The following is a 12483-nucleotide window of genomic DNA, read 5'->3' on the forward strand; positions in this document are numbered from 1 at the left end:
TCTTTTAACCTAGGGAACAGGTGATAGTCACTGGCACCAAGTCAGGACTATAGGGTGGGTGAGTGATTATGTTCCACTGAAACTGTTTGCCGAGCGATGTGTGGGCGAGCGTTGTCATGGAGAATGCGTACGCCCTTGCTCAAAATTCCTCTTCACCGGTTCTGAATTGCCCTTTTGAGATTTTTCAGAGTCTCACAGTATCTGTCAGCGTTAATTGCGGTGCCAGCGATTTAGCTCCGATGACGAGGTGAAAGAAGAGGTTCATAACTTTCTGAACAGCATGGCGGCGAGCTGGTATGACATGGGCATACAAAAACTGCCACAGTGTCTACAAAAATGCATCGACAGAAATGGTGATTATGTCGAAAAATAGCTAAATGTTCAAGCTGCAAACTTATGTAAATCATTGTAGAAATAAACAAGTCTACGTACTTACAGAAAAATAGGAGATCTTACTTTTGGGCTTACCCTCGTACATTGTCATGAAGGATTATGGGATGCAGGCCAGAAGGAAACATTGTTGTGCGCTCCGAATACGTGCCACTTCAGTCTTGATCCGCACACGGTGTTCGTGTTTCCTAAACATACTGTCAGGGTGCCTGAACCGGCGTCCCGTACTTTCGGATAGTACTCGTACACACTGCAATTGTTTTAAACACAGCCGTCGCCACTCATTGCACCACTTCATCTGACCTTCTGCTCTCAGCTTCAGAGAATGGGCATGCCATGTGACGTACATCCTTCATATTACGGCAGTGTTGCCACTATTTTTTAACCAAACCATGTATCTCTGGTGATTTATTAGTTTCTTGAGCTCTCCCGTTCAGAATACACAGGGTAAACGCAGAAGCTCTTCTGTTGTGATGTGTACATTGTTTTTGTTCAGGTCTGCGGCTGAGATGGAGTCCATTTTGAGCGCTTCAGTACTCATGCAGTTCATGACCAGCACGCTCGTCATATGTTTCACAGCATTCACTGTTATTACGGTAGGTCGATTGTACAATTAACATACTCTTATAAAAAAGACTTAGAATCACGACATGGTCTCCAGAAAGAACAAATTTCAATACTGTATTAATTTTCTGAGCATGTTTTTCCAAATATATCCATTGGCTTAACCTTTCAGATACGGTATGTAACTTATATTTTCCTGAAAATATGTATTGTTATTCAAAATTCAGAGAAAAATCACTAAATACGCACTAACTCAGAAAAAAGTGTAGCTTTTGACAACGAGGGATGCATTGGAAAAAAAATGCAGTTAAGCATTTAGTAATGTTTTGCATTATTTTTGCCCTATTAGCCAGATTTCCAAATACTTCAGGCTAATCATTAGATGCGGTTTTGACAGGAGCTTTAATTTGTAGACTGCTCGTAGCTATTACCTGAGAATGTAAAGACGACAACATGTCACCCAGGAGATTCTGAGAAACGCAAGGCGACACTATCCATTCCCGGCTGTGTGGAGACTCCGTCTCTAGAAACTGGCAAATTTACACAAACAGAGTACAAACGCTGAACAGGAAACGCTATCACGGCAACAAATCATTAAAAAACATTAAAACGTGTCCGTCTGTAGTTTCTTCTTCCTTTAAACAGCTGCAATATTTAGCTTCTCGTATACGTAAGTTAAACTGACAAAAGGCTTGAAGATACTATTTTATACATTAAAAAATGGCTGTTGAAGGACTGAAATACAGAAATAATGTTTCAGTTTTTCACATTCAAATATTTGCAGCTGCTAGTCGCTGCTACATTTTTTCTGCATCTAGAACTGTCGTAACATAATCGTGTCCAGAGAACAATTCTCAGTATTGAATGATATTAATCACCATACAGATAGCTATAGTATTGATATATGCTGGAAATCGGTAGTGATCAAGATGGTAATGTTATTCCGTGGACCTAAAAATGATTTTGAAATGTTGACCCAAGCAATATCAGCAAATTTTCCATATCAGGCATTATCAAGGGGAAGGAGGGGTGTTTCTTTATGTCCAGTCCCAGAAAAAATGAAAAAAAATTCGTTAATTGTTGTTGACCTATATTAACAACATAGTTTGTAAAGAGATCCTGATATGTATTAGAGTTCTCAACCTGACAATAATTTTTAGCACACACTTAGGAATATCAACGCACTTCAATAACGTTATTTTACTCATAACGTATTTTTAAAGAGATATCAATGTTTAAATAAGGTAATGAACCTGAAAATATTCAATACTAAATTCAATGGAGAAAGTGACATCTACCACTAATATTTACATTGTTGGCTATAGTTTACCTGAAAAATTTAAAACTTTTATGGAATCTGGTAGAAGAATTCATTAAAAGAACAATTAATATTTTTTCAAAATTTTAAAATATTAAATAGCAGACTAGATTACAAAGTTTTCAAAAGGTATGCATAAAATACCCCATCCCTCCCCACTTGGTTTGAGAGGGTTAAGGGGTGCTCACTTTACTTGAAACACTACCAGCAATTTCTTAATTTTGTCCTGACTCAACTCTTGTATAGATAATGAGTTAACTTGTAAGGCATCATTGGTCCCTCAGTGTATCACATTCTACTCATTCCAGACCATTCATTTTTCATATGTTGTTGGGAGCTGTAACCGTTGATGATCTATGTCTTTGTTGCAGTAATAGACGAAATACACAGATCAGCCAGAGCATTACGACCTCCTACCTAACAGCCGGTATGTCCACCTTTGGCACGGATAACAGCGGCGACGCTTCGTGGCATGGAAGCAATGAGACTGGTAGGTCGCTGAAAGGAGTTGGCGCCACATCTGCACACACAAGGCACTAGTTCTGGCAAATTCCGGTGAAGGGGCCGATGAACTCTGACGCCACATTCAGTCGCATCTTAGTTGTGTTCGAGTAGGTTCAGATCTGGCAAGTGTGTGTGTGTGTGTGTGTAGGGTGTAGGAGGGGGGGGGTGGGGGGCGGGGGGGGGGGGGGGTGCACATCAGGTGGAACTTCCCACTGTGTTCCTCGAACCAGTTCATCACTCTCCTGGCCTTGTGGTATGGCGCACAATCTTGTTGAAAATTGCCGCTGCCATCGTGAAACATATCGTCATGAAGAGGGGCACGTGGTATGCAACCAGTGTACGATATCCCTTCACCTACATGGTGCCCTGTACGAGCTCCACTGGACCCGTGAATGCCCACGTGAATGTTCCCCAGAGCATTACGGAGCCGCCGCTAGCTTGTTACCGCCCTGCAGTACAGATGTCAAGGAACTGTTACCTTGGAAGACGATATGATGACAAAGGGATTGGGATTCATTAGATGGCTCTGAGCACTATGGGACTTAACATCTGTGGTCATCAGTCCACTAGAACTTAGACCTACTTAAACCTAACTAACCTAAGGACATCACACACATCCATGCCCGAGGCAGAATTCGAACCTGCGACCGTAGCGGTCACGCGGTTCCAGACTGGAGCGCCTAGAACCGCACGGCCACACCGGCCGGCGATTCATTAGATCATGCAACGATATGCCGCTGCGCCAACGTCCAATGCCGATTGTCACTGCCTATTTCAGCCGTAGTTGCCGATGTGATGGTGCTAACTTTGACACATGGACGAGTCGTCACCTGTGGAGGGCCATCGTTTGGAATGTTCGGTGTACTGTGTGTTCGGACACACTTGTACTCTGTCCGGAATTAAAGTCTGATGTTAGTTCTGCCACAGATCGACTCCTGTCCTATTTTACCAATCTGTCCAGCTTACGATATCCGACATCTGTAAGGAGATGTGGTCGCCCAACCCCACCACGTCTGGACGTTGTTTCACCTTGCTTTCGCCACATGTTTAACGCACTTACCACAGTACTCATCGAACACCCCACAAGTCATACAGTTTCCTAAATTCTCGTGCAGAGCCTCCAGGCCGTCACAATCTGCCCTCAGTCAAAGCCAAATAGATCGAGCGCCTTCGCCATTCTACATACGGTCAGCAGACTCACTGACACTACATGCACCGCGTGTGTGGCTGACTGGCAGCCATTCCTCGCCATCTAATGCGCTATGGCCTGAACGGGACTATATCGATAGTAGGTCGGTGATCATAATGTTCTGGCTGATGAGTGTATCTGAGATATGTACTATGTATAATTGTTGCAGGCGGAGAGAGCGTACCTACACACATACATAACGTACCTGGCTACAATGTTCTACCAGCTGTTCCTGTACTGCTGGTACGGTGGGGAGCTGCTTTTGGAGGTCAGTAAATACTGTAGGCTGCCCACGTACGTGCACAAATGCATTAATAATTTTTCATGTATTTCAGAGAGAGCATAAGGGAACAATTGACAGGAATGGGGGAAAGCAATACAGTAAAAGAAGATTGGGTAGCTTTGAGGGATCAAGTAGTGAAGGCAGCAGAGGATCAAGTAGGTAAAAAGACGAGGGCTAGTAGAAATCCTTGGGCAACAGACGAAATAGTGAATTTAATTGATGAAAGGAGAAAATATAAAAATGCAGTAAATGAAGTAGGCAAAAAGGAATACAAACGTCTCAAAAATGAGATCGACAGGAAGTGCAAAATGGCTAAGCAGGGATGGCTAGAGGACAAATGTAAGGATGTAGAGGGTTATCTCACAAGGGGTAAGATAGATACTGCCTACAGGAAAATTAAAGAGACCTTTGGAGAAAAGAGAACCAGTTGTATGAATATCAAGAGCTCAGATGGAAACCCAGTTCTAAGCAAAGAAGGGAAAGCAGAAAGGTGGAAGTAGTATATAGAGGTTCTAAACAAGAGCGATGTATTTGAGGACAATATTATGGAAATGGAAATGTCGATGAAGATGAAATGAGAGAAATGATACTGCGTGAAGAGTTTGACAGACCACTGAAAGACGTGAGTCGAAACAAGGCCCCGGGAGTAGACAACATTCCATTAGAACTACTGACAGGCTTGGGAGAGCCAGTCCTGACAGAACTCTACCATTTGGTGAGCAAGATGTATGAGACACGCGAAATACCCTCAGACTTCAAGAAGAATATAATAGTTCCAATCCCAAAGAAAGTAGGTGTTGACAGATGTGAAAATTACATTAGTTTAATAAGTCACGCCTGCAAAATACTAACACGAATTCATTACAGACGAATGGAAAAACAGGTAGAAGCCGACCTCGGGGAAGATCAGTTTGGATTACGTAGAAATATTGGAACACGTGAGCAATACTAACCCTACGACTTATCTTAGAAGATAGATCAATGAAAGGCAAACCTACGTTTCTAGCATTTGTAGACTTAGAGAAAGCTTTTGACAATGTCGACTGGAATACTCTCTTTCAAATTCTGAAGGAGGCAGGGGTAAAATACAGGAAGCGAAAGGCTATTTACAATTTGTACAGAAACCAGATGGCAGTTATAATAGTCGAGGGACATGAAAGGGAAGCAGTGGTTGGGAAGGGTGTGTGACAGAGTTGTAGCCTCTCCCCGATGTTATTCAATCTGTATATTGAGCAAGCAGTAAAGGAAACAAAAGAAAAATTCAGAGTAGGTACTAAAATCCATGGAGAAGATATATAAACTTTGAGGTTCACCGATGACATTGTAATTCTGTCCGAGACAGCAAAGAACTTGGAAGAGCAGTTGAACGGAATGGACAGTGGATAGAAGATGAACATCAACAAAAGCAAAACGAGGATAATGGAGTGTAGTCGAATTAAGTCGTGTGATTCTGAGGGAATTAGATTAGGAAATGAGTCACTTAAAGTAGTAAAGGAATTTTGTTATTTGGAGAGCAAAATAACTGATGATGGTCGAAGTAGAGATGATATAAAATGTAGACTGGCAATGGCAAGGAAAGCGTTTCTGAAGAAGAGAAATTTGTTAACATCGAGTATAGATTTAAGTGTCAGGAAGTTGTTTCTGCTGCCGGCCGCGGTGGTCTCGCGGTTCTAGGCGCTCAGTCCGGAACCGCGCGACTGCTACGGTCGCAGGTTCGAATCCTGCCTCGGTCATGGATGTGTGTGATGTCCTTAGGTTAGTTAGGTTTAAGTAGTTCTACGTTCTAGGGGACTGATGACCACAGATGTTAAGTCCCATAGTGCTCAGAGCCATTTGAACCATGTTTTGAGTTGTTTCTGAAAGTATTAGGGGGCCATCCATGGAAGTGAAACATGGACGATAAATAGTTTGGACGAGATGGGAATAGAAGCTTTCGAAATGTGGTGCTACAGAAGAATGCTGAAGATTATGTGGGTAGATCACATAACTAATGAGGTATTGAATAGGATTGGGGAGAAGAGGAGTTTGTGGCACAACTTCACAAGACGGATGGATCGAATGGTACGACATGTTCTGAGGCATCAAGGGATCACCAATTTAGTACTGGAGGGTAGCGTGGAGGGTAAAAATCGTAGAGGGAGGGCAAGAGATGAATTCAGAAGGGTGCAGGTTGCAGTAGGTACTGGGGGATGAAGAAGCTTGCACAGGATAGAGTAGCATGGAGAGCTGCATCAAACCAGTCTCTGGACTGAAGACCACAACAAAAACAACGTTGTAGTGCGTTGGAATATCTATGATTGTCCCGCTGCAGCAACTCTACAATTAACGGAGGTAGTCGGTGGATCATAAGGTGTTCTGTATTGTAATGTAAGGGCTAGGCAGCCCAAGAAACTTTGATGCAACTTGAATAACTTGCACTGCTTACACTTTTTTTGGTATACCAGTGGCTAATCTCACTGTGAATGTAAATTCAGGCGTTCAGCTGCTATCATCTGACTAAACCACGAAAAACTTAAATCAAAATATACGGACTGAAATTTGAGTCGCACTCTGTAACCTCCCCACAAAAAAAATTGTAATTAAATAATTATTATTGATAGCGATTCTAATTTTAGTGTAACCTCAGAACAAAATTGGTTCCCTTTTATAACCTCCCTACAGAAATTCATTCACATTTAACCTCCACACAAAATTTGTTTCCCATTTAATGTAAGATCGAAGCAGAAAAATTCCTAAACCTCGTAATAAAAAATAAATTCAGTAAACTGGTAGAATTTGGACGACAGCAGCGCTGCGTCATTCTAAATAAGATCATTCTGAATAAAAAAGGAAAAATTCTTACCTCAATAAAAACGGCGAATATATCTGCTCTTATATAAAATTTTTCCGAGACAGCTCTGTGCAATGCTGGCCGATAGATTTGTCATTTTATGAAAGGAAGCAACTGATTTTTTCTTTTGCAACAATAGGAATGATCACGGATTGAAGAAATTAGTAAATTCTTTAAATTGAAATGAATGTTTGTTAGAAATTACTTTATATCACGAAGATTATTATTAGGACATTTTTAAAAGATTTAAATGGGACTTCACATAACATTACTAGATTTGCGCGAGGCTGATTTTTACCTTATACAATAATACTAAGGCTCCGGCATCGCTGCACCGCGACCGGCCCAGCCAACATGATACACCAGACTGGACTGACAAGCGCAGACAGGCGACTGCTCGCTAGCAACAACTTACTGCTACTGCTACACAGTTCGTACTGCAGTCAACACTGCTCTTTGGTCTCAGATTCTCTTATAGCTTACATATCGCAGGCAGCACATACCTCTTAAACTCATACTAATCTCAGATCTTTTGTTACTGTAGAAGGTGATTTGTGTCTCTCAGCTATTAAGCTGTTACATAATGGATGTCCATTCGAAACTCGCATATTAGGAGCGGGTTAATTTCTGTCAGTATTAAAGAACGAAGTTCCCATTGTAATTGCAGTTCTACAAATCCACGCAGGTAAGCTTTTATTCTATACGTTTTTGTGCTTGCCCCTATGTTCCGATCTGATCTCTCTCTATATTTATCGTCCGGACCGGTAACACGCTAAAACTATCTCCTCCTACACCACCTATTTTGCTAAACTTCCGTTTCACTGTCAAGAAATACAAGATTCATGGGCTCCAACTCAACAATTTAAGCTATAAAATAAGATGAACCACGTGCAGTTTTCGTCCTGAGGTCTTCAACAATGCCATTTACAACCGCCCTATTCATCAGAACTCCGCAACACGCAAAATTGTCCTAAATCATACTCCAAGCACTCTATTGGTTCGCTCTAATCGGGATATGCCCCCTGCCCCTATACAAACAGATTTCCTCGGCCGCATGCTTCTACACCGTCCAACATAGTCCATTTCCTCTCCCAGTGGTACAACAGACAGACAATCCTAGTCTATGAAATCATATCTAACTCGCCCATCCCCATCATTACCTTTATCAGATTCTACTGCCGCCATTCAGTTCCTACTCTCTCCTCGATTTGTGTGGTGCTGTATTTATGCCACTGGACTCACATTCGGTAGGAGTGGGGTTCAGATCACAAGACAGCCACTCTAATTTAACTTTCCCATTGGTTCCCAAAACCACTTAAGGAAAATGTTGGGATTTCTTTTTCTAAAGAATCAGCCGAGTGCCTTCCCTATGCTTGCCCAATCTGAGCTTGTGGTCCAGCTCTAAGGATTTTGTCCTCCATAGGATGCTGACGCCTAATCTTTCCCTTTTCCTCATATCTTTCCTATAATCATTGTCGGGCTTCGTTCTTTCTTGCGCAAATTCCAACTCACGTATCCTACCACAAAACCGACCCACTTACATCGCCACTCCCTTCCGTTTTAACACCCTAGTACCCTTGATCTAGCGATGTTCAAATCATTACATCTCCAGTCAACCTTCCCCTCACTAATTATCCTTTCCCGCCGCAGTTGCTTCCTGCGCAAAGAAGTGCAGTGCTTCTCTACAACTCTATTTCTAAAGAATGAAAAGCAGGGATGATGGGTGATTTTAATAACATCAATGCAAATCATCCTATAATGAAAACACTTTGAAATGTTTCATTCTCTTTAAATTGCACTTTAAGAAAATGAAATAAAAAATAAAAAGTAACAAAATGACACACCACAAATCGCAATTATTTGGTTCGGCATTGGTAGAGTTGATTGACGTTCTGAAGGATACCTTCCAAATCCTGTCTAATTGGAGGGTCAGATCGTCAAAATCCCAAGCTGCTTGAAGGGCCCCAAGCGTCCTCAATTTGACCTTACTGGTCAAGGTAGGGTTTGGAAATCGCGAAGAAAAGCAATAGAAACTCCCGCCGTGTGCGAACAGACATAATATTGGTAAAATGCAAGCCCAGGATGGTCTGGGGTGCCATTTTTTTTCATAGCAGGACCCCTTTGGTTGTCATCCGCGACACTCTTACAGCACAGCGGTATGTCAACGATACTTTGCGTCCAGTTTTGTTGCCCTTCATGGCAAGCCATCCTTGGCTTACATTTCAGCAAGACAGTGCCCGCCCGCACACGGCGAGAGTGATTGCCAAACCCTACCTTTGCCAGCAAAGCCGCCGGATGTCCTCCCACTTGAGAACGTTTGGAGCATTATAGGCAGGCTTTACAACGAACTCGGGATTTTGACAGTCTAACGCTCTAAATGGCACGTCTCTCACCTTCGCCTTCGACGCCGCCAACCCGCAACGTATCTGTTCTTAGTGGGTTATCGTCAACTCGGCCCCTGCGGGTGGTTTCCGCGGTATCCGGCTCAGCCCCCAGAGGGCCTCCCCGTAACCAGGCAGAGTGCACAGAATATAGCAAAAGAGGCTGCTCCATACACGCACCTCTTGCTGCATCTGCCAGACCTTAGATAGCCAATAGGAAAATTGTAACTTGCTCCGCTCGAATATTTCTGCCCCCATCCAGAGCCGGCTAGAGCGACTTTCGTCTTCGCCAGCCAGCAACTGTTGTACCATTACTGTCTGGACACCACCTCGGACCGGACGACACCTTGGTCATCCGGACGTGGGGGCGTGGGGTCAGCACACTGCTCTCCCGGTCGTAAGATGGTATTCTTGACCGAAGCCGCTACTATTCGGTCGAGTAGCTCCTCAATTGGCATCACGAGGCTGAGTGCACCCCGAAAAATGGCAACAGCGCATGGCGGCTGGATGGTCACCCATCCGAGCGCCGGCCACGCCTAACAGCGCTTAACTTCGGTGATCTCACGGGAACCGGTATATCCACTGCGGCAAGGCCGTTGCCCTTTCATTTCTCAAGAGAACATAATCTACGCATTCAGGAATCTATTTTCTTTAGCTGGAGAACAATTTCTCGTGACGAACGTTTTCTTCACATTACTAAGAAGAATTTCTGAAGAACGTTTTTTCTCTTTTGTTGACCTGCATCAGAAACAGCAAACTGTTTGTATTCGAAGTTTACTTTTTCAAATAAACGAAGTTTAACTACATCTACTTGTGATCTTGTGGTAATAATCCGAGTGAGGAATACTTCACTAAATGGACAGAATCTGGCACGATATCACTCAGTAGGACATCCAACATCTCTATCAATCAATGCCAAGTCGAGTAACTGCTTGCATGAGGGTCAGAGATGGACCAAAGCGTTATTGACTTGCTCAATTTGTGTAGCTCTTTCTCTTGAAAAAATTATGCGATTTTTCTTAAACTGTAATCATTTGTTTGTCTGTACACGTACGTGACATATACCGATTTTGTTTCAATTTCGATAATTCCTTCGTGGTACGTCACTTTTATTGTCGGAGAAGGTAGTACATCATCCTCTCCGTTTTAAGATTTTATTTCTAGAGAGCGGAATGTTGCACAGCTGATAGCTTGAGAGGTGAAGGAGGTATACGTATACTATTAAACGGAAAAAATGTAACTAAGACGACTTTGAATAGAATCGCTGATAACTACTACAGGAAGGAGGAAAAGATCGTGTAGTCACAGATAAGAGTCGTATTGCTACATCACTGGATTCCAAGAGACGAAGGTATTCGATACTAGTGCTCTCTTCGATACTAGTAAATGTAGTGCGATTATGGAAGGATTATTGGCATGACGTCCATTCGCAGAATAGAAACGGCGAGTCACAGATTTCTGTAGTAAATGCAGTTGAAGTTTCGCATGTTATCGTCCAAGGCTTTTGGCTCTTGTTGAGAAAACCCAATGGATGCGAAGAAAGCTAACCTACACTTTGCCCACGTACAGCTGCAACGTGAGACAGTCGTTACATTTTGCTCACTGCAAATCGGAAGACGCGGCAGGATTCTATTCAACTTGTAAACTTTAAGAGGTCATTTCGATCAAACCAATTCGTATTCATCTTCGGGATGATGCTCTTTCACGCACTTGTATGTATTTTTATCAACGCTATAGCATAGTACCTCTAGGATTCCGGGTAGAGGAGCTCGTTGGCAAGGCGACGCTGATTGGAATCAGGTTTGATTATGAAGGTAAACTCTCGTCGATGAAAAGATCATTATAGATTCCGGATTGGGAAGAATGACGAGGAAAATCGACCATGTTCTTTTAAGAAGAAGGAACCTGACATTTACCACATGCGATTTAGGTGAGCAATGGAAAACTTCTGTCGAATGCTAGTCCGGTATCTAACCACATCGCCATCTCAGTCGGTGCGTTTGGTTGTCTGACGAGCTATGATTTAGAGTCCAGCCTGAAGGAGGACGCTTTTCTATACAGAGAGTGCGGAATACTACGTTGGTGAGCTGTACGTTCTAATATCGCAGTGAGGCACAGATGGTAAGAGCAGGGTTCAACACTGAGCGGGGGAATGGATCCTCGTGTTATCCGGAACGTAACTTGATCGTTCGACGGTACAAGGGTGACATCTTGCATAATTTTTTCTGTATAACATTTCATTTAAAGTCGCGATTGCACATTAACTATAAGATCTGTTTTGGTCTCTATGACTACTATCTTCAGATCACGTGCGGAAACGTGACGGCCAGCGGATTGTTGCTAAACAAGAAAGGTTGTTGACCACTCGGGGCAACGTATGTCCCATAATTAATTTTATTTCCTCATATGTTCTTTTTATGCAAGACGAAGTTAGTTCTATAGAGCACAATTGGTTATCGATATTCTACAAAGTGCAAATATCAGTCAAATACCGTGAACAGCACATTATTCGGACACGAATCTTATTGGACCAATCCGAGATTTAATTGGAACCTATGTTGCAGCTAAGCTAGCTACATATACGTATCTTCCTCACTTGCTGCAATATAGTATGCGTCGGAGAGCGCTTTGCACCAATTTCCTGTCCTCTCCTCTTCTCTCCTACTACAGCACCTCTGATGATACACTCAGAACTGGTGTTCTCTTCTTGAGTGGGGTAACAAATCTCTCATTAACTCGCCAATAACCTTATCAAACGCATGTCACATAAGGGCGAAGTATTGCTCCGCATTTACAATAACCATATTATTGGTCAGTAGTAACTACTTTGCACTCTGATGTATTCTACTGGTTAGAAAATTATCCTCTCACCTTTGAGTTACACTAGAATTATGGAGTACATATATCGGTAGTTCCCAATCTTTTTAAGGCTAGTGAACTAAGTTTTGTGCAGACGTGCAAATACTACAGGAACTTCAGCGAAAGTTCGAAGAGTGTGTAATTCCTTACAGCGTAGTGTAAAGG

General features: G+C 42.6%; 1 protein-coding gene across 1 annotated transcript in view; it reads left to right on the forward strand.

Moving 5' to 3' along the window:
- Nucleotides 1-12483, forward strand: part of LOC126419453 (odorant receptor Or2-like) — a 113776-nt gene that overhangs the window by 80908 nt on the left and 20385 nt on the right. Inside the window, exons 5-6 of the mRNA XM_050086641.1 lie at nucleotides 887-986; nucleotides 4135-4233. Coding sequence (XP_049942598.1) covers nucleotides 887-986; nucleotides 4135-4233 — 199 coding nt within the window. The remainder of the gene's footprint in view (nucleotides 1-886; nucleotides 987-4134; nucleotides 4234-12483) is intronic.

Source organism: Schistocerca serialis, chromosome 9 (genome assembly GCF_023864345.2).
Source record: "Schistocerca serialis cubense isolate TAMUIC-IGC-003099 chromosome 9, iqSchSeri2.2, whole genome shotgun sequence".
In the NCBI taxonomy this organism is placed as follows: Eukaryota; Metazoa; Arthropoda; class Insecta; order Orthoptera; family Acrididae; genus Schistocerca; species Schistocerca serialis.